Below are 22,734 nucleotides of genomic sequence, written 5' to 3'. Positions count from 1 at the left end.
TGAGATTAAAAGGTCCCAAGCTCAAAATGAAAAGAACAGAAATAAACCCTCGGGAGCTAAGAATCATTTTGGACTCATTCCAGGAGAATTGAATGTCTACTTAAAGGACAATGAAAAGTATATCTGTGAAGTGTGTTTTTGATTGTGCTAAAAGAAACAGAGAAATGTTCTGTTCTGTGGTTTAAAGTATAAGTTGCCTACAAAGATAGTGTTTCATCCATGGTGCTTTTAGTCTTTTGTTACAGTACAAGCCTTATGATGTGATATCTTGTAATGTCAACCTTTCTGGGAGCTCGAATTTCTTTTTAAAGTCAACGGTCTCTATGGAAATCGTAACTATAGAAGCAAATGTGCTGAAGGTTATTGTGGGTGTTTAACCAGCCAAAACCTTGCAGTGAACTAGAGTTGTTTCTTAATGCCTGTCCAGCTATTGCCATTCTAGATTTAGGCATTGCCTTACTAGGTTATCTGGAATAAAGTGAGAGGAATGCTGACCCCACACCCCTCCACTCTCCCCCTCCTAGGGAGAGGTTGAACCCTTCAGGTTTCTCTAACGAGCCTCTCTGCATCTGTACCTCTCTTTCCTCCTTGAAGGTGCTCCTTAAAACTTCAACCAAGTTTTTATTCATCCTAATATCTTCTTACCTGGCTTGGTGTCAGTGCCAACTGACGAGCACTGACCTGAGCACTCACAAGGCAGACAGCAAGTACCAGAAGCTCCTCACAAGCAGTATGGTGAGCAGCCTAAAACAATGTGTGAGCACATTGCTACCATCCCCCTTGACCACTGCATGGACAGAAATAGAAGGAAATCAAAAATGCATACAATGTGGGTATGTCATAGGCAAGGGAGGAGGCAGCATCATCCCAACTAAGTGGATATCTTGAGATAGGGTGATTTAAAGCTCTTTGTACTTTATACTTATTAAAATATTATATTTCAGGAGAAGCTCTGGGACTGAATCGGCCTGTTTTGGTACCATACAAATTAATCCGGGATAATCCTGATGCAGTTGAAGTGACTGGGCTACCAGATGACATCCTTTTCAGGAACCCAACTACCTATGATCTTAGCAGACTGGAAAAAATTCTAAAAGTCAGAGACCGTATTAGGATGACCATTAAAAGTCAATTACAGTAAGTGTGAAAATCCTTATCATTAACCCACATCAGTACTTTAGCTCCATGTGGAAGTGGAATTGTTGTTCAGCTGAGTCACAAATATGTGGAATTTACTTATTTCATGTTCAGTGTTCAAGCAGTAAATTTTGTTCCTAAAGAAAGGAGCAGTTCACTGATTAAATTGCTTCTGGCTGCACCAGTGCAGGGATTTCCTGTGAGTAGCATAAAATAAAAGCTAATTCATTGGGAATGTCATGGAATATGTGTATCCTGGAAACGTGCAATTCCTAGAAGAGACAAATTATATTTTCCTTTGGATTATAGTATCACTTGCACATGTATAGTTTCACATTGTGGCTTTGATGGTTCTGAATTATATTCCCATTAAATTGTCTGGCTCAGTAGAACTGAGTGCTTAAGAACAGGATATGGAAAAGTTTGAACAGATGAAAGGTTCTCTTTGAGCTCTGTGCTTCAGGGAGGCATTTCAACTCTTACACTGTGATGAAAGCAAAACCCCTTTTTCACTGTCAGGAGGGTCAGTAACCAAAGGACACAGATTTACAATTATTGGCAAAAAAAACACAGGGAGGGGTGGTGGGGGGTAAGATGAAGAGGATTTTTTGAGCAAGTTGTTGTGATCTGGAATGCACTGCCTGAAAGGGTGGTGAAAGCAGATTCAGTAGTAACTTTCAAAGGGGAATTAGATATATACTTGAAAAGGAATAATTTGCAGGGCTAAGGGGAAAGAACTGTAGAGTGGGACTAATTGGGTAGCTGTTTCAAAGAACGCACACAGGCACGATGAACCAAATGGCCTCTTTCTATGCTGTATGAATCTAACTGAATTTTCTTTGACAATATTCAGCACTTTCTCTTTAAATGGTACACGTTTTTGTTTTTGCGTACAAAGATGTTTCTTACAATGGATATTTAACCCATTATGTGTGTTTCTGATTGTTTTTATGTTCATTTTGTTTATTGCCATTTTTTTCTGAATATTTTGCACTGGGCTATCTTTATTGGTTAATATTTATTTACAATTAAATACGGTCTGTCTATTAAATTTTAATATCCGCCATTTGAAGTGAATGGGATTAAATGCAGTCTTGTACTACACAATCCTGTAAAAAGATTACTGCAAGTCGGAATAGTTGTTAACCCATTGAGTCACACAACTCTGCAAAATTACAAAGTGCAGCAACTTGATTATCAATTCATATGGGAACTCTGCAAACCATTGGGAGAGAAAATTGTTGTATGAAATGTAGACGCCTGGTAGATAGATTCTACTTTACCAACAAAGTCAAGTATGTTTCATCCTTCCTTTCTTAAACAGTGGGGTTACATTTGCTACCTACCAATCTGCAGGAACTGTTCCAAAGCCTATAGAATTTTGAAAGATGATCACCAATGCATCCACTATCGCTACAGCCACCTCTCTCAACACCCTGGGACGTAGACCATCAGGTCCAGGTGGTTGATCAGCTTTCAGTCTCATTAATTTCTCCAGTACTACTTTTTCACTAATACTAATTTCTTTCAGTTGTTCATTCTTGATAATCCCTTGCTTCTCTAGTACTCCTGCGGTATTTTTTGTATCTTCCTCCATGAAGACATACACAAGAGGCAGAATTTTACATTCTGCGGGCGGGCACCCGATGACGCTAGGCGAGCATCCTGATGTCATCACGCATGTGAGCAATCTACAGGTTGGCAGCCACGCATGGGTGTCAGAGCCACTTGTCATATAATTGGGCCTGAGATCACCTCCAAATGTGTGGGTGGATACACTATGCCAATGGCTCTGAAGGTCACGATGGCCCTCCACTTCCATGCATCCAGCTCTTTCCAGGGGTCAGCGGGGGATCTTTGTACAGTGTCTCAATCAGCTGTCCACAGTGCATCAAGCTGGTGACAGAGGCTCTGTTCAGGCAGGTAATGACATTTACTAATTTCAGTACGGACGAGGCCAGCCAGGCTGAGCAAGCCAGAGGGTTTTTGGCGATTGCTGTGTTCCCCCCAATTCAGGATGCAATTGACTGCACACATGTGGCCATCAAGGCGGCAGCGGGTCAGCTGGGTGCCTTTGTCAACAGGAAGTGATTCCACTCGATGAACATCCAGATAGTTTGTGACCATAAGACGCAGATCCTGCAAGTCTGTGCATGGTACCCTGGCAGCTCCCACGACGCTTATATCCTCAGACACTCCCAGGTGCCGAGGCTATTCAGTGCTCCAGCCCAACTGGATGGTTGGCTGTTGGGTGACAAGGGCTATCCATTGAAAAGGTGGCTTATGGTGCCTCTCTGCCACCCAAGAACAGGGACAGAGCAACGGTATAATAGGTGTCACACCTCCACAAGGGCAGTGATAGAGAGGACCATAGGTGTTCTGAAGATGTACTTCCAATGCCTGGACCATTCAGGGGGAGCACTAGAATACCCCCCAGAGCCAGTGTCACTGATCATGGTTGCATGCTGCGTTCTCCGCAATCTGGCACTGGCAAGGGAGCACCCACTGCAGGAAAAAGATCTTGACGCAGCTCCACAGGCCACAGAGGATGAATCCAGTGGTGAGTCAGAAGAGGAGCACGGTGAGGAGAACACTGAGAGTATGAAGGCAGACCTTGTATCCTTCAGGGAGGCGGGGACACCAGGGAAGCCTTGATCCAATGGTCCTTCAGCTAGGCTGCTTCCACCTCAGGCCAGGGCTGCTGCCTCCATCCCGGATGCCTGAAATGACCAGTTCATTTGAATCCAAAATCCACCCAAGGCCTATGCAATAAATTTTAAAGCCACTCATGTTCAGCATTAGACACTGGTGTGCCCTGCACCAAAAAGAAAGGTGAAGCATACTCAGGCCATTAAGACAAAAGCAAATTTTATATAATTTTGACACTCACAACAAATGAACATTACCATATCTGGTGTCAATGGCCACACTAATTGTTATGATGCGGCAGATGATGTGAGCCAGGTGGATCAAATCCACGAGGGAAACTTGATCGCGCTATTAGAAAGGTTTTGCAATTTGTGTTTATTTTGAGATGCGTGCACTGAATTCAGTAGTAATAAGTCCACCAAGACTTGAGAGTTTTAAAAAAAAAACTAAAATTAAAATATTTATTAACAAAAGAAAAGATTTCAGACACACACATAGAACTACAAATTACTACCATAATAACTCCTAAAATTCCTAATTAACCTGACTCCCATTTGCACCCCTTTAAGGCAATGGTCCAAAAATAGATATTTTAGATTTTAAACAGATCCAGCAAATTAATGCAATACCCTGGACACTGGAATTCAAAGTGGCTTTCTCCAGCTTCGGTTTCTGTAGACAGCAGGTTTACGCACAAACAATGGAGGCTTCTCACACTTCTGTTAGATCTCACAGTGCCTTCTCCTGACAAACAGTCTCATTCTCCTTCATGTATGCTTCTCCCATTTTAATATGTAAATTCCATTGTTTCCATATGTCTTTGGAACTTTTACCTTTCTTATAATATAAGTCTTTTCATGTTGCTACCATTCTTATTACCCTCTTTGAAATTCAAACAGCCTTTCATCTATCTAAAAATGCAAATTCCCTTTACACCTTACATGCCAGGACCCCAACCATGTTTACTCTTTAGCATATTAAAGACACTTTTACATCATTCTTCTTTTGATAACTTCAACTTGCAGTCTGCTTGGCTACAAAATGTAATTAAATCGCGCACACACCCAGAACAGCACAACCCCTATAAACCTACTTTACAATAAACCAGAAAAATATTATGAAAATTATTGTACTCTCATGACACAATAAACATACGAACAAAACATGGCAGAACAGAAGATCACCCATGCTCATGGTGCCTTAAACTTATGTTTACGAGTACTGCGTCCTGGTGTTTCTCCCCCTGCCTCCCCTGCTGGCAGTGGCATTGGAGACAGCCTGCTCACTCTGCTGTCTTGTTGGCCTTGATGACCTTGAAGGTCGCTCTCTGGCCAATGGAGCCTGTGGTGGCCCCGCCTGGCGTCTCCCCAGTCATCGCAGCCTCATCAGATGCTACGTTCACTGGCAGAGGAGCGGAGGAGCTGATGCCATAATCCAGAGTGCCCTGAGAGGAGCCCGCAGAAACAACAAGCAGGTCATGCGCCAACGTGAGGTTGCTCTGGACCTCTCTGCTCACCATTGATGGATGGGCACCTAGCTGGGATACTGGGTGCCTTAGCCATCTCCATCACTGGCACTGGCCACCTGAGGTCATTGCCTGTGTGAGGGCTTGCAGGTCCGAGCACAACCCCAGGAACCCCTGATTCTGGCCCTGGAGCTGTCTCTCAATGAGAGTCACCATCTCAATGGAGGAGGCAGTGCGCTCAGCGATGAGGGTCAATGCAGTGCTTGTGCTCTGCATTGACTCCTCTACAACAGAGACCATGGCACGCACACCCTCATAGATCTCCACCAGATCCTCCTGCACATCCCGCTGGACATCCAGCATCTGCTGCTGAATGGACGATTCCAGAGGCTCATCATCTGCCTTCAACTCAGCATCATCCTGGTCTCCAGCAATCCTCCGACTGCCGGCGCCCTGGGCACTCTCTGCCTCCGCCTGCTCCTCAAGCAAGTGTGAAGTGCCCTCACCGCTGTGCACCGACATTCTAGCTGAAGATCTAATGTCCACAGTGTTGCTGGTATCTGCGCTAGTGCCTGGTTGAGAGAACAGGTGTGATTCAGGTGCATCTGAAGTCTGGCAGTCCTCTGGCGTCAAGGGTGGCTCTTCGGGGTCCTGCATACAAGTGCAGGCAAATCCAAGGGAGAACAACAACATGTCATTAGTTTAAGTGTCACTGTGCATGCCAGGCACCCTGGTGAGACAGTGGAGATCTGCATCATGGTGCTATCTCTTTCAATGATCAATGGGGACTCCAGGTTTGAAGCTCCCATTAATGATGAGACTACACAAGGATGTTTGCACAATCTGACACACTCACCTCTGTGCACTGCACCCTTACCTTCATCAGAGACCCCTGCCTCTCTATGACTGGCTGACCAAGGTGAATGGCGGCTCTCCAGCTCCAAAGCATCCACTTCATACCTCATCAAGATTAGGAGGTTTGGGGGCCTCTGCCTGTCTTTGACCTCTTGATTTTGTTATGGCTCCTCTTCTCCTGAAAGGACAGAGGAGCATTGATTAGTCCACTCTCTACCTGAAGCACCATTGCAGCCTGGCCAATCCCACCTGAAGAACATGTTGCAGGGCACATCCGAGTTGTGGCCCTCGAGCCAGAAGGCACTCAGGCCAAGCTGCCAGGGCTCACCCACTTGGCCAGCTCCGGTGTCATTGACAGTTGGCCCTCAAACTCTAATGCCCCTCAGCTCCACAGGGGGATGGCCAGCCTCTAACTCTTCTCCACATTGATCTATGCCAATACTGTACTCAACCTTGCCGAGCAAGGCAGGTCATTGAGCCTTTTGTGGCACTGCACCCATGTGCGTCTCATAACGTCGTGCCTGCTGACTTCGGCTGCCACCTCCTCCCAAGGTTTTTTGGTCTGGTGCGGCGGTCTCCTCCTGCCATCCCTGGGAACGAGGGTGTCCCGCCTGACAGCGACCTCCTCCACGAGGACCGCGAGGCACCTGTCCGAGAAACGGCGGGGGGGGGGGCTGAATGCCCACCCGTCCTGCCCTCCCGTCTGATGTCTCCAGCCGCTGTTGCTCGAGTCTCCAGACTGAAGAAACGTTCCCCCCTGGCAGCCTTCAGGGAGCTGCCTCTTCTAATTTTAAAGCGCCCGCTGGGTTGCCATTGGATCAATTGCCCGACAGGCCCCCGCCCGGCCCTTCCCAACAATTCGGATGACACATTTCACGCTGGGCGGGCCTTAATTGGCCAGCCAGTGTGAAATCGCAGTCAGGGACCAATCATGGTTGGGGCCTGTTTACCGACCATTCCCAGGCCGGCCGATCGCACGTGCCATTTCCTTATTCCCCAATATAGATTCTCCTGTCTCTGCCTGTAATGGGCCCAACATTTGTGTTTGCTAATCTTTTCCTTTTGACATACCTATAGAAGCTTTTACATACCTCACTAGTTTGCTTTCATATTATATTTTCTCTTTCTTTATCAGTTCCCCGGTCCTCCTTTGCTGAATTCTAAAGTGCTCTCAATCTTCAGGCTTACTACTTTTTATTTTCATAACTTTATAAGCCTCTGCTTTTGATCTAACACAATCTTTAACTTCTCCTGTCAGCCATGAGGCAGGATTTTGCCCTTAGCGGGGGTGCTCGGCGGGAGCAGTCGGGAAGCCATTTAAGGCCCCCCCTGCGTGGATCACGAGTGGCAGCACTGAGCGCTGCCTGTGAAGGCAAGGGGAGGACAGAGAGCCAGGCCTGGCGTGCAGCTCACAGGAAAGAGCGCTTCAATCTCCCTGAGGCACGGAGCAAGGGAGATTGGAGCACTGTTTAAAAAATTTATAAAGACAGTAAAAATTTAATAAAACATGTTCCCTCATGTGACTCTGTCACATGACATGGGACATGTTTTTAATTCCAAAATAAAGTTTTTATTTAATGTTTATTTGCTTTAGGAAACCCCATCCTGCTTGTGGATGAGGTTTCCTAAAAAATGTAAAGGCCGCTTTTTGCCTTTTCACCTGCCTGCAAACCGTAAGGTTGGATGGGCAGGGTAGATTTGAATTTAATTTGTTAATGGCCTTAATAATTTAATTTGTTAATGGCCTGTTAATTATCGGCCGGCACACAGCCGACTCTGGTGCGCACCCGCCCAACGAAATATCGTGCACTCGGGACGCACGCCCAACATCATCAGTGTCATTTTACAACACAAAAACAGAAACAGAAATACCTTGAAAAACTCAGCAGGTCTGGCAGCATCGGCGGAGGAGAGCACAGTTGACGTTTCAAGTCCTCATGACCCTTCAACAGAACTTGGACCTTGAGTTTTTCCAGGTATTTCTGTTTCTGTTTTTGTTTTGGATTTCCAGCATCCGCAGTTTTTTGCTTTTATCTCAGTGTCATTTTACACTCGGGCGTGTCAGGCGTGTGCCCGCACACCAAGCGTAATATCCAGCCCATGGTTGCGTCACTTTTCCTGCTAGGTTATTGTGCCTCGGAGGAATGTAAATTTGTTGTAAACCATGTATTAATTCTTTAAATGCTAATCATTGCCTATTGACCGTCAATGTACCACAGGCAATGCCCCTCATACTTTTGTGGTTTCCTTGTTTAGATTTAAGCCCCTAGTTTCAGATTGAACTACATCACTTTCAAACTTAATGTAAAATTCTATCATATTGTGGTCACTCTTCCCTAAAGGCTCCTTGACAACAAGATTATTACTTATCCTTTTCTCATTGCACAATACTAGATCTGAAATAGCCTGTCCTCTAATTTATTCCTCAACATACTGTTCTAGAAAACCATCTCGTATACATTATAGGAATTCGTCCTCCACAGCATTGGTGCCAATTATGTTTACCCAGTCTATATGTAGATTGAAGTCCCCCATGATTACTGCATTACTCTTGTTACATGCACCTCTAATTCCCTGATTTATACCATGCCCTATATTACCACTATTGTTTGGTGGCCTATGAACAACTCCCACCAATGTTTGCTGTCCCTTGTTGTTTCTTAGCTCCACCCAAACTGATTCTATACATTGATCTTCTGATCTAAGATCCTCTCTCAGTAATGTACTGATGTCATCCTTTATTAATACCTCCCTTTCCTTCCCAAATATTAAATATCCTTGAGCATTCAGTTCCCAGCCTTGGTCACCTTGCAGCCATGTGTCTGCACTGGCAATTAAATTATACCTGTTTCGTCCCATTTGTGCCATCAATTCATCTAGCTTATTGTAAATTCTGTGTGCATTTCGATAGAGTGCCTTTAGTTCTCTCTTTTTATTAACCACTAGCCTTATCTACTAGCACACTTTTGCTTTGTACACTCTGTCCCTTCTTGCCACATTCTGATTATCATTACCCTTATTTATACCTTGCTCTCTTGCCTTGTTCTCTCTCTTTAACTTATCACATCTTTCCTTACTTGATCCCTTGTCACCACTATTTTGTTTAAAGCTCTTTCTACTGCCCTAGTTATACGACTAGCCAGAACACTGGTCCCAGCACTGAACCCTAACCCTAACCCAGTACTTTCCAAGCAGAACCTGTTTCCTAATCCTACCTATGTCATTGGTAACTATGTGGACCATAACATCTGGATCCTCCCCCTCCCACTGGCTGGTTGATTGTATCTACAAAGCTGAAAAAAGGAAATCTCTTTTTGAGATCTCCCATCTCGCTGAGGAGGATTCAAACCTTTCAACATTTAACATCCTGCTCTGAAGAAGCGTCATACGGACTCGAAACGCTAACTCAGTTTCTCTCTCCACAGTTGCTGTCAAGCCTGCTGAGCTTTTCCAGCATTTTCTGTTTTTATTTCAGATTTCGAGCATCCGCAGTATTTTGCTTTTAACCTGCTCTGAAAACTCTGCTCACATTTGACAGCTGTGACAAATTGCACCACAGCAGCTGAGACAATCAACAACATTACTAAAGAAATTAACTCTCAGCATTCTTTAAAAAAATGTAAATTCACCCCATCTCCCAATGTTCTGCATCTTCACCAAAAACTAATCAGTTCTTCCTTGGGCCATACCCTATTACCATTTGTTGATATAATTTGTCTTGCTAAATAATAGACAATGGTGGGATGACGCCGGCTGGCTGACAGTCCATCATTTCTCTGACCTGCCCCCACCTGCATCACCCCACACGCCCCCATCCTGATGGTGCACAAAGTAGGTTGTCAAGCACGTTTTCAAGTGTCACAACAATAACCACTCATATTTACATAAGCCTTTAAAATATTAAGTCATCCGAAGATGCTTCACAGGAATGTAATCAGAAACTGAGCAAAAGAAGGAGATATTAGGTCAGATGACCAAAGCTTGGTCAAAGAAGTGGGTTTTAAGGAGTGTCTTAAAGGAGGAAAGAGACAGAGGGGCTTAGCCAGTGAATTCCGTAGTTTACGATCTAGATGGTTGGAGGCCCAGTGGCTAACGGTGGGACAGAGAAAGTGGGAGAGATGCACACAGTTCCTTTGTGTGGCCCGGAGGAACACTTCTGCTCCTTCTACCCCACAAGGAAACAAAAATAAAATGAAAACAGCTAACTCCTCTGAAAACTTTCTGGCCCTGGATCTGCTTGGTCTGACAGGGAAGGCACAACATCATCCGTGTGCAGGCCTAGAATTAAAATTGCAGTTGGGCCTTGATGTTGTCATCGTGGATTGATCTGCATATTTAAAACAGGCTCCATCACTTTCAGGTGAGTGTCCCTCGCGTCTGCTAAAAATAGGTTAAAATTACATCCAGGCTCTGGGATTGGAGCAATTTATGCTGCCCTGATTTTATTTGCTTACTTGGTTGCAATTAGACTTCTAGGGACAAAATTTTTGGAAATTTTCAATTTGTAAGGAGTGATATTTATCTCTTTTCACCAAGAGGGGTTTCAATCTGACCTTTAATCAGTGAATGGAAAGTGGCATTTTAATGCCCTGCTGGAGATTTGCTCCTTAAAGTTTATTTGCCGTTCTGATCAAAACCTGACCATTCCATGTTTGTGCCTCAAGTGATTTAACAGTTATGGTAACCAGGGGAGATGGTGGTATAGTGGTAATGTCATTGGACTAGTAATCCAGAAGCCCAGGCTAATGCTGTGGGGGCATAGGTTCAAATCTCACCATGGGAGGTGGTGGAATTTAAATTCAGTTAATAAATCTGGAATATAAAGCCAAGCTCAGTAATAACAGGGTTGCTCACATCCCATGAAAGAATAAAAAAAACCCCATTAATCCAAGGCCTGAGAGTGGATAACTGTAAAAATTAGGATCACAAGGAATATACAGCACAGAAACAGACTCAACTGGCAGTGCCAGCATTTATGCTCCACTTAAACTTCCACCCAATCAGTATACCCTTTCATTCCTTTCCCCCTTATCATAGAATGGTTGAAGCATAGAAGGAGGACATTTGGTCTCTGCCAGCTCTCTGCAATGGCAGTTCACCAAGTGCCGCTCCCTGAATTTTCCCTGTAGTTGTCAATTTTTTTTCTTCAGATAATGATCCAATTATCTTTCAAAAGCCATGATTGACCCTGCCTCCACCACACTCTCGAAGCAGTGCATTCCAGATCCTAGTCAGGCACTGCAGGAAAAAGTGTTTCCTCGTTTCACTGTTACTTCTTTTGCCAACTCCTTCACCTTAAACACACCTGTGGTATCCCCTGCAGTTACTCCATGTGGTAGCACATTTCACATTCTAACCACCACTCTGGATAAAGAAGTTTCTCCTGAATTATTGGTGATTATCGTGTATTTATGGCCTGCAGTTCTGGTCTCCCACAAGAGTGGAAACATCATCTCTCTGCGTACCTGATCAAGCTCTTGCATAATCTTAAAGAACTCTATGAGGTCACCCCACAGAGAAAAGAGACCTACCCTGTTCAATTTTCCTTGATAGGTATAACCTTTCAGTTTTGATATTGTTCTTGTAAATCCTTTTTGCGCCTTTTCCAGCACCTCCATATCCGTTTTATGATATGGAGGCCAGAAATGTGCACAGTATGGTCTAACATGTTTAACATAACATCCCTGCTTTTCAATTCTATCCCTATAGAAATGAACTCCAGTGCTGGCTTTGCTTTTTGTGTGGCCTTATTAATCCACATCACCACTATTCGTGATTTGTGCATCTGAACCCCTCAATCCTTCTGTTGTTGTACCCCATTTAGAGCGTTATTTTGCACAGTGCAGATGGCCTCCTTATTCTTCCTAAGAAAATGCACCACCTCACAATTATCAGAGCAGTGAACTTGTCCAGTGATATGGCTGTTTTAGCTTTTGCAAAAATGATTTATAGATCCATAACATTGTAAAAAAGAAATTGATCATCTGAGTATAATCAAACTTTTGAGTTTTGATATCAAGAATAAAAATCAAACCACAATTCCAGTTTCTTCTTTAGAAAATGTCAGTTTTACATTCTACTCTGCACCAGTGTTGAGTTCTATGTGCATATTGTGAGTGCATAACCCAAACTTAACCTTCAGTGTAGTACAGGGAGCGTACTGAATAGTCATGGTCCCATGTTTTACTTAAGACTTTACACAGGCGAATGTAACACATCCCATGACAGAATTTGTATATATTGGAATGTATCCTGGGTGTCCTAGTTATCCATCAGCCAATACCACCAAAAATATATTATCTGGTTACTTATCCATTTCATGACCGTGGGACCTTGCTGTGCACAAATTAGCAGCTATATTTACTGACATAACCTGACCTCTAGTGGGTGTGAGTGGTCACCCCTGTCATCCTACTTTTTGAAGCCAGATTGTTCTGGCCTAATTATATGCAAAGCATCAGTATGGCCTAATTTTATGATTACATATCCAGGGGCGTGAAATGCTAATATAGAATCTTGGAACTAGTCTCTACAATTGGCAAATGTAACTAAGGATTGGCATACTGCAACAGTAACTGAAGGAAAAAGAGGTACATCTCCAAGCCGGCCATTAAAGGAAATGTCAATAGCAAATTAATTGTATTCATTGTTAACTGCATAGGCGATGACTTGTTTTTATTCCTTGATCTTTTACAGACCTTTTGCAGAGATTTGTAATGAAGCATCCAAATCAGGTGAGACATCATTTCACCTATTCCTCTACACAATGCACTCATAGATGTTCCCACATAGGCTTCCCTAATGGATCTGTAGATCCGTTCCCTGCCCATTGTGACCGAGCCAAACAGACCAGAATGATCCCTGCCTTTGATCCCTGATTTACACCTAGTGTCAGTACGGGTGCTAAGATTGGTTGTGGGGAAGAGAGGCTGGGTTCCTGGTCCTGCTCCCATTCACTATCTAATGACTTATTCTGGAAGCTGGGTCTGTGTGGTGGGGTTTAAGTGGAATAAGCAGGTGGTATCAGTGGCTACGCCTCTGCCTTAGTGAGTTTATCCCATTAGTATAGTAGAACTATACTGGGCACAAAGATGCCAGGATTGCTTGTCTGTGTTTTCAACTGGCGCAACTGTGTGTGCACATGCGAATGTGTATGCATGTGTGAGTGTACGTGTGTGTATACTTTGTGATGATGCAATTGGATTTATGAATTTAGAAATGTGAAATTGTGATATTTTTAAAATTCATTCTTGGGATGAGGGCATCACTGCAGGGCTGACATTTATTGTCTATCCCAAGTTACCCTGAGAAGGTGTCTCGTTAGGCAGTTAAGAGTCACATGGGAATGGAGTCACAAATATGCAAGGTGAGGATGGCAGGTTTCCTTCCCGAAAGAGCATTGATGAACCGGTTGGTTTTGTCAAGTCCCGTTCACCTGTCAGTCCTGTGCTCGCTGTGCTAGATTTGAAGTAACATTTTGATTTCAAAATTCTCATCCTTGTTTTCAAATCCCTCCATGGCCTCACCCCTCCCTATCTCTGTAATCTCCCCCAGCCTCACAGCCCTCCAAGATCTCTGCGCTTCTCTAATTCTGGACTCTTGAGCATCCCTGATTTTAATCATTCCTCCGTTGATGGCCATGCCTTCAGTTGCTTAGGCCCTAGGCTCTGGATTTTCCTCCCTCCACCTCACTACCTTGCTTTCTTCTGTTACTCCTTAAAACCTACCTCTTTGGACAAGCCTTTAGACATCTGACCCAGTATCTCCTTATTTGGCTTGGTGTCGTATTTTATAATGTTCCTGTGAAGTGCCTTGGGAAGTTTCATTATGTTAAAAGTGCTATACAAATATAAATTGTTGTTATCAGGTACTGTCATTTTCACTTTTATCAGCTTTTTGTCTTTAGACTTTATTTTTAATTAAATTCAATTTCTCGAGCTGCCATAATGGGATTTGAACTTGCGTTCTCTGAATCACTAATCCAGTTGTAACAATGAGGAAATGGCACTTGACAAAGTGCTGAGCACCTGCTGATGCCCCTGGAACTGTACTCCTGACAGGAGTCCAAACCTTCAGGAGTGGGAGGGACAAACATTGGTAGGGAAATAAAGTGCTCGGTGCCACTCAGTGTAATTGGAAAGTGTCGGTGATACTCAGATTAACGTCGGGACACAGGTTGGTTGAGTCATGTTTATAATGGCAACATTGTGTACTTTACCTTTTATCCTTTAAAGCATCCAAACAAGATGCAGTGCACAAACGGAAACGAAGAAGAGTGTCAGAGGGAAACATTGTACCATCATCCTCTAACATGGAAGCAGGTGTATCTCCAAATCCAGTCTCTCTTGTGGTAATTTAATTTTTTTAAATTAAATATACATTAAACTATCGATTTCTGTTTTTCTGACCTCCCACCTATGGGTTCTATATCACATGTGATTTGCTGATGGAAAACCTGAATACGGAGACCGTGCCCCAGCCTCTGTCAGCGCTGCTGTGGACTGAGCTGTTTGATGATGTGCAGGAGTAGTGGCGAAATCTGTAATTGCCCCACTGGATGTGGCGCTGAGCTAGCCAGACCCAGATTCCGGGAGTGATAGCTGATTTTTGCTCACATAGTCTCTGCAACATGGTAATCAGGACAGTACTTTAACACCTTTCAACTGCGTGAAGGGGACTAATGGCTACAGTTCCTGGACCCCTTGGGTTAGTCAGTGGTCACTTGAGTGAGATACCAAAGAGTTGAAAGCCTCCCAACGACCTATAACCCTGTATTAGTTGGGGAAGAGACAAAATGTAGGGGGAAATTTAGTGAAAGCTTTTCCACCAAAATAAATGGCAGAATTCAATAGACAATTTCTGATGCTTTACACAGGGATAGGTTGGGTTGCTGCATTAAGATCACTGCCTGATATTGATTACACCAGTGTTTAATTTTTTAAAAATAATGTTTATTTTTGAGTTTTCATTGATGTGTCTGGTAGATGCAGTGTGATATATATCAGTGGGTTTCAAACTTTACTCTGTGCATGTACTGACACTACAAGGAACCCCCTGTAACTATTGGCACATTCCAGGAATTCCCTACACTGCCAAGAACCTCTGAGTGTTGGGGCCATCTCTATTTCCAATTTACACTAATGACTTGAATTCAGAAGCTAAAAGTAAATTAGTTCAAATTTGTCAATGGTACCAATCTAATTAATTAATCCCCCACGAGGCAGCCCATTTCTTCCACTAATACAGAAGTAAAATATTGCAGATGTAGACACTATCTTCAGTCTTCACCACAGAATTCTTTCCCTAGCAACTGACTCCATCATGCTCCCTGTCTGAGCCTGAACCCCCCATATCGTTTGTGCCATTGTGTGACATTTGACCCCAAGACTATCTTTCGACCCCAAATCTGTGTTATTGCCAAGCCCACCTAAGTAACATTACCCAATTCTGCCCCGCCTCAGCTCAGCTCATCTGCTGAAACTTTCATCCATGTCTTTGTCACCACGAGACCTGACTATTAATGCTTTCTTGGCCAGCCTCCCACCTTCCACCTTACATAAATTTAAAGTCATCTGAAACTGCTAACTGTATCCTAACTCGTGTCAATACCCATTCACCCAACATCCTCGTGCTAACTGGCTCCAGGTTTGCCTACACCTTTACTTTAAAATTCTCATCCTTGTTTTCAAATTTCTCATTGGCCTCACCCCTCCCTATCTCTGTATGTTGCTCCAGCCCTGCAATCCTCCAAACCTTGCTCTCAAACATCCCCAATTTTAATCACTGCACTATTGGCTGCCATGTCTTGAGTTGCCTGGGCCCTAAGCGCTGGTATTCCCTCCCAAAGTCTCTCTACCTCTCTCTCCACCTTTAGGACGCTCCTTGAAATCTATCTCTTTAACCACGTTTTTGGTCATCTGTCCAAATATGTCATTGTGTGACTCAGTTGACATCATTCCTATGAAGTAGCTTGGAACATTTTACTGCATTGAAAGTGCTATATTTTCTTTCTGTATAAGAATGATATCTGTATTTAAGTATGCAGTATTCTCTATCGCTTTGCTTTCATGTTGTTGTCATCCACTAAAGACTATGGTGTTAATGCACAAACTCGGTTCAGAAAGGACCCTTACAGCTAATAGGAGCAGAGATTTTGATCTCATCAAATCTGTGCTGAAGTTGAACCCAAGCCTTGGAGCTAAACAAACAATCCATCTAGACACATAGAACTATCTTCAGGTTTTGGCTGGATGCATCAGGTTTCCATACAGCAGGAAAAGTTATTGCTCCGGATGGATGATCTATTTATTATTGAAGTCAAATGAATGGAGTTGTTTATATGCAACACAGTTAAAAGGATCATGGAGTATGAGTGCAACACACTTTCTGTATGAGAATGATATCTGTATTTAAGTATGCAGTATTCTCCGACACTTTGCTTTCAACACTATGTTATTCAATATGTTAAACTTTGTTTACCTCTAAAGATTTCTGGTAAGAATTTTATTCACATCTTGTGACACTGCAATCATTATGGGTGCCATATGAATGAGATGCTCTTGAACTCAATACATCAAAGTAAAGATAAACAGGAAGACTGGGTGTTTTACAACATAACAAAACTAGAAAAGGGCGGGAGAGTTTTACTGAGGAATAGCCCTGTATTACACAAGTATGACACTTTTGTATATTTTGCAGGAAAAGAACCTGTTTTACTTTGCATTCAGACATGTACTGTAAGAGAGAACTCTCTAAACAGAGTTAGAGTTCATTCTATCTGTTGTTCAGCTTTAAGTATATGATATATGCAACTCAAAAGAGTAAAAGTGGATTTGTTTTTATCCTGATCTCAATGTCCTGCTTATTCTGTACAATGACATCATCACTTCTTCCTCTCTTCACAGCAATGGCCGATGTACCTGGTAGACTACGGTGCAGTCAACATGCAGATCCAGGGACCTGTAAATTTCTAAACAGCACCTTGCTCCAAAACCAGCATGATTTTGACAAAAACACATGTAATTATGTACCATAACCATATAGTATGAACTGTAATATTTCCTTCTAGAAGAGGTCCTGATTTTTACACTGTCTCCATATGATCAAGGGCTTTAAATAAACGTGCTGCCTTGCACTCAAACACACTGGCTATTTTATTTACAATAAAGGCAAGTTCATGAAAACTTGTACAGCAATGAAATTTCAGGCATTTCACCAATGGGAATCCTGGATAATTTCAGTTGGATCAGGATTGCAAGTTATGCATAAACCCCTCTGTAGAATTGACAAGGATAGTCTTTTCAGAATTCTGTGTTACATCCAAGAAGGGAAATCGTGAGGGAAGTCTCCCTTGCCCTGTCTGAACAGCACTCGTACACCTCCTGGAATTTGGTAATGGACAACTTTGGTCTCCGGGATTGTGAGGAAGAAATCAGCATGTGCTTTGCCCAATTTTCAGGTGTAAATGGGCACAGAGCGTACCAATTTAGATTGGAACAATGCACAGACATTATTCCCACTGCTAAAATCATGGGACCCTTTCCACCTTTCAGGAAGCAGCCATTTGATACCAGCAGTACCAAATGAACTTTAACATCAATATATGTAACATAATGCACTTTGGTAGGAAAAATAGGAGCATCACCTACACCTTAAAAAATAAGAAACCAGATCAGGTAGAAAAACAAAGGGATCTAGGGATCCAGGTGATTGAATCATTAAAAGCAGCATTACTGGTTAGAAAAGCAATTTAAAAAAATACTACACAGCCCTGGGGTTTATTTCTAAGGAAATAGAGTACTAAAGCAGGGCATTACGGGCAGGGAAGGGAGGCAAAACTGAACTCCTTTACTTTCTTGTCATCTGTCTTTAAGCAGAGGAGTCTTAATTTTTGAAATAGACTGTGGCACGTTTCCCCAAACCCTCTGTTTGTGACATCAATTTTTAAAGTGACTCGCAGCAAACTGTCTTTAGGGTTAGATCAGAAGTATAGTTTATTGACACATTCAAACCCGGGGAACAGTTAGAACTTCATACACACACAAATAAGAAGATAGGAATGAGGTTTTACAACTATGAACAGCGTAAAAAAAAAGCACCACAGATATGGATATCAGTTCATGTGATTGCCAGAGTCCAGAAAGTCAGATCCAGTCAGGGTTTCTTCATGGAAGGGCCACAGTTCAGGTGGGTTCAGCTAGCTGAACCAGTATTTGCAGAATTCCTTTAAAGTTGATGGGGACACAGCGCAATGAAGTTGGCATACAGAGACTTGGCCTGGTCGGCAGGCAATGGCAGGAATCTTTTGGAGAACAGGCTCCAAGGAGGCTTAGGCTTGATGCAGGCTGTTGGTCAGTCTGGAGTTCTGCTTTGATGTTTTCAGGCTGGAGTTTGAACAGCAGACTGAATTGTGAATATAGAAATGTAATATTAAAACTTTCCAAAGGCCAGAAGCTTAGGTCATATTGATGTCACCCATTAATGAGTTAGTTGCAGGAAAGCAAGCAGTTTCTATGCCTCTGGTCAAATTCCTTTGTTCACCTCATGAGAGAGATCGTGACTTTTAGTGCCTCTGCAAGTATAACAAGTTTTGATGGCTCTCCCTTTGTTATACGACCAGAATGGGGAGACGAATAATTTGCCGACCCCTGGTTTTGTTACATGTAATGTGTCCTCACAATGAGAGGTGTGAAATTCCACAAGAATGAGGATTGAGCTTTTGTCTTGTAACTGCTGTTGGACATTTCCAGAAACTGTAGCCAATTTGTGAATCATGTGACCTATAACAGCTGTTATGATATGGCAGGTGGTAATTGCCGGGCTGACCAAATCCCAAAGGGAAACATTGGCCAAGCTATCACAACAATTTTGCAGTTTGTATTTTTATTACAAGAAGGTACGTGTACTGAAGTCAGAAGTAAAGATTCCACTACCACTTTTGGAGATATTAAATATTGAATTAAACCATTTATTAACAAAAGAAAAGAAAACTTAAACACAAAAGATTACAGTTACACAGTTAAATTTATTCTTATAACATTTCTTAAATGATTTCTACTTAGCTAGACTCACAAATAAAAAGCAAACCAGGCAACAATCCTTATAGATTCTTAATCTATAAAATATCCAGTAATATTACTGCAAGGCACCCATTGCTGCTATAAGGGAGGTATTTCACAAGCTTCTCTCTCCCTCTCACTTGACAATGGAACTCCAAGCTTGTAACAAAACAAAGCTTTTTGGACCAACCAGACACTTCTCTGGGGTGGCTAGAAGCTGCTTCCTTCACTAGACTATGCTCACTCAGCATTCTCTTCAAGATCACATGGCCACACACACCTCGTACAGCTTTCAATCTTTAATTTAATACATTTTTCACCTTTTATCTTTAAACCCATTGTTCTTAACTGTTTTAAAAGTTACCTTTCCCAGAATCTAAAATCTTTCATGTTGTCTTATGGCCACCATGTTTGGGAAAAATAAACTTAATAACTTTGCTTTATTTATTTATGATCTTTGCCAGTTGTAAAACTTCCTTTTTACACTCCTTTTGAAATTCAATAACTAAAAATTCAACTCCTTATTTATCTCCTCATGCACATTCCTATTCCTGTTGTATCTACTTGTCTCCCATCAAAGCTCATCCTTTCCAATTCATAATACCTGCCTTTACACCTAATCCTTTTGTCGATTTAAACTTTGCAGTCTGACTGTCTTCAGTCTTATTAAATTAGACACGCACACACACAGTCCCCACAAGCCTGCTTCACAGTATCCCATAGCAATATTTGAAAAAAATTATATTTTCTTTGCACAGCCATCTTTTGGTTCAGCAAGTTCCATTTTTTAAATAAGCAAAAAGGTAAGGTCTGATTTAAACAGTTTATGCTCCCTTTCATGTCTAAGAGATATGATACAGGGAATTCACGCTAAACTTTTATAGCACCCTGAAGGCCCCACTTAGAATACTGTGCAGAGTTCTGGTTGCCATGCAATAAAAAAGACATAGAAACACTGAAGAAAATGCAAAAAAAAAGTTTCACAAGAATTGTACCAGCACAGAGATTACAGCTATTGAGAAAGAGTAAACAGGTCGGGGCTTTTGAAGAGAAGGCTTGAGGAGAATGTGTTGGAGAACATGGATGTGGAGAGAATCCAAAAGTTGGGGCCATATATACAAGATATTTATTAATATATCCCACAGGGAAATCAGGGGAAATCTCTTTACTTGGAGAATGGCTAGAATGTGGAACTTGCTATCACAGGAGGTGAATGAAGAAAATAGCCCAGATGCATTTAAAAATTAACTAGATAAGTACAAGGCAAAAGATAATTGAAAGATATGCTGAAAGACAAAAATGAGATAGATGAAATGGGAGGAGGCTCATGTGGTATATTAACACCAACACAGCTATTTTGAATAGCCTGTTTTGGATCTGTATATTATATGTAATTCTATGCAATGCCTATTGAAGAACCCGATCCAGAAATTAATTGGTGATTAATTCTCCAGCAACCACCGGCCAAAGGTAAATTAAATAACTTCTTACAAGCAAAAAAAAAAATTCCCTGTAAAGCCAGGGGGAGCAGGAGTGCTCCTTCAAACCGACACGAGTTGTGATCGTCACCATCCTCCTCCTGGCCTTAGTCCATTCCAATACCCTCTTCTGGTACTTGCCTGAGGACTGCTGCTATAGATACACACAGCCTGAAATTGATCATCTCAAAGCCTGCATCTTTTACCAAGCTTTTGGTCGCCTGTCCTGATATCTTTGTGATTCGGTGTCAAGTTTTGTGTGGTGACACTTCTGTGAAGTACCTTGTGATGTTTTACTGTGTTAAAGGCACTTTATAAATGCAAATTGACAAGTTGGGGAAGAATTAATAATAATGTCTTGCACAATGAGGTGCATAACATGAAAGCTATTCAATGTATTTGATGTCAAAATGTCAGACGCTGGATGGCTTCAGGCAAATTGAGAGCTACAGTAATTTAATTTAACTCGCCTCTTCCCCTTATGCCATAGGTGATTTAAAGCTGTAGCTCTGACTCAGACAGCTCAGCAAATCAATCCAACCAAGTAGCTGAGCATACAGCCCAGGAAGTTTGTTCCTGTGAGGAAAGAGTCTGCACCTGAAATGTTGGCTATCTCGTGCTTTCTCAATGGACTATGTCTGATTAGCCAAGCATCTACAGACATGCAATAGAAATGAGTACAGCACACGGAGAATGAGTTAACAATTCAGACACCAAGAACCATTGAAATTTACAACATAGCAAGTGTAGATTCTATTGTAGTGCCTGTGCTTTTTCTTTACCAGGGGAATCTAAAACTATTCACAGTCCTCCTGCCTCCCTCTAACTTACAAATATAGCAAATATATATGTGTACATTTTCTTTTAAAAGATACAAAATCTAGGTTGACACTCCAAAGCAGTATTGAGGGAGTGCTGTAATGTTGGAGATGCTGTCATTCAGATGAGATGTTAAACCAAGGCCCCCTCAGGTGAATGTGAAAGATCCCATCACACTATTTTGAAGAAGAGGGGGTTTTTATTCCTGGTCAACATTTATCCCTCAATCGGGATCACAAAAATGGATTATCTGGTCAATTATCACTTTGCTGTTGTGGAAACATGCTGTGTGCAATGGGCTGACCTGTTTTCTACATTACCACTGTGACTATACCCCAAAGGCACTTTGGGAAGTCCTGAGGTTGTGAAAGGCTCTATATAAATGCAAGTCTTTCTTTTTCTATTGGTCTCTGTCTCAACTCTCAGTAGCATTGAATTTATGGGTGGGATTTTCTGGCCCCTCCCACCACTGAGATTGTCAGGTCCTGTCAAAAGTCAATGAGGCCGGAAAATCTCAGCCAATCCTCCAACAAGCGCCTGCATAAAGAAATTTCTTACTCTTGGTGCCAATTTTGAAATGATCACTCCTGTCACTGACTCCCAATCAGAGGAAATCATCTTTGCCCATTCAACTTTTTTGAACCCTTCTCTGCTCTACTGTTCTCAAGTCTCTCCTCATAAATATAAGGGTTCAGATACACATGCCTGGGTGGTAATCTGATGGGGTAGATTGCAAAATCTTTAAAGACTCCAACTAATTTTCATTACGATGATTTCAAAAGAAAGAAAAAAATCCATGCTGGGTTAGAGAGGCGAATCATAGGCACAAACATATGGTGATGGATATCATTGAAACTCAACCAATCAAATTGTATGAGCTGCCTTGGTGAGGAACTAAGGCTGTGATTATGATGGGTGTCTGTAGGGAGAACATTTACTGGTGTTGCTAGGCTGGGTGGAGATGTTTGCACAGGGGTCATGATGGAAAGCTTACAAACACACTTCCCAAGAGAGGTATGCCTGGATCAGACCATAGTGGGTAACTCAGGTAGGCAGGCTACCTGACTGCAGGCACTCTACAGCACATCAGGATGCTGCTCTTCCTAGGATGTCAGGCACTCTTCACCTTCCTCTGGTGCTAACTCCAGTCCTCTCTGCAGCGCCACGTTATGTAGCATACAGCAGACGACTACATTCCTGAACACCCTTGCTGAGGTATATTGAAGGGGACCTTCAAATCAATCAAGGCAATCAAACCTCATTTTGAGCAAAC

At 42.4% G+C, this 22,734-nt stretch overlaps 1 protein-coding gene across 11 annotated transcripts in view; it reads left to right on the top strand.

Annotated features, from left to right (window-relative positions):
* Positions 1–17,246, top strand: part of gtf2ird1 (GTF2I repeat domain containing 1) — a 200,237-nt gene extending 182,991 nt beyond the window's left edge. For all 11 annotated transcript variants that reach the window (XR_013577523.1, XR_013577522.1, XM_078548429.1 and 8 more), the window contains 4 exons: positions 945–1,137; positions 12,803–12,840; positions 14,341–14,456; positions 17,011–17,246. Coding sequence is in view for 9 of the 11 variants with exons in the window: in XM_078548429.1 (XP_078404555.1) it covers positions 945–1,137; positions 12,803–12,840; positions 14,341–14,456; positions 17,011–17,079 (416 nt within the window). In the remaining 2 variants the exon portion in view is untranslated. The remainder of the gene's footprint in view (positions 1–944; positions 1,138–12,802; positions 12,841–14,340; positions 14,457–17,010) is intronic.
* The last annotated feature ends 5,488 nt before the right edge of the window (positions 17,247–22,734 follow it).

Source organism: Cetorhinus maximus, chromosome 9 (assembly GCF_964194155.1).
Source record: "Cetorhinus maximus chromosome 9, sCetMax3.hap1.1, whole genome shotgun sequence".
Classification (NCBI taxonomy): domain Eukaryota; kingdom Metazoa; phylum Chordata; class Chondrichthyes; order Lamniformes; family Cetorhinidae; genus Cetorhinus; species Cetorhinus maximus.
The sequence above is the reverse complement of the archived record's forward strand: the minus strand, read 5'-3'. Positions and strand labels throughout refer to the sequence as shown.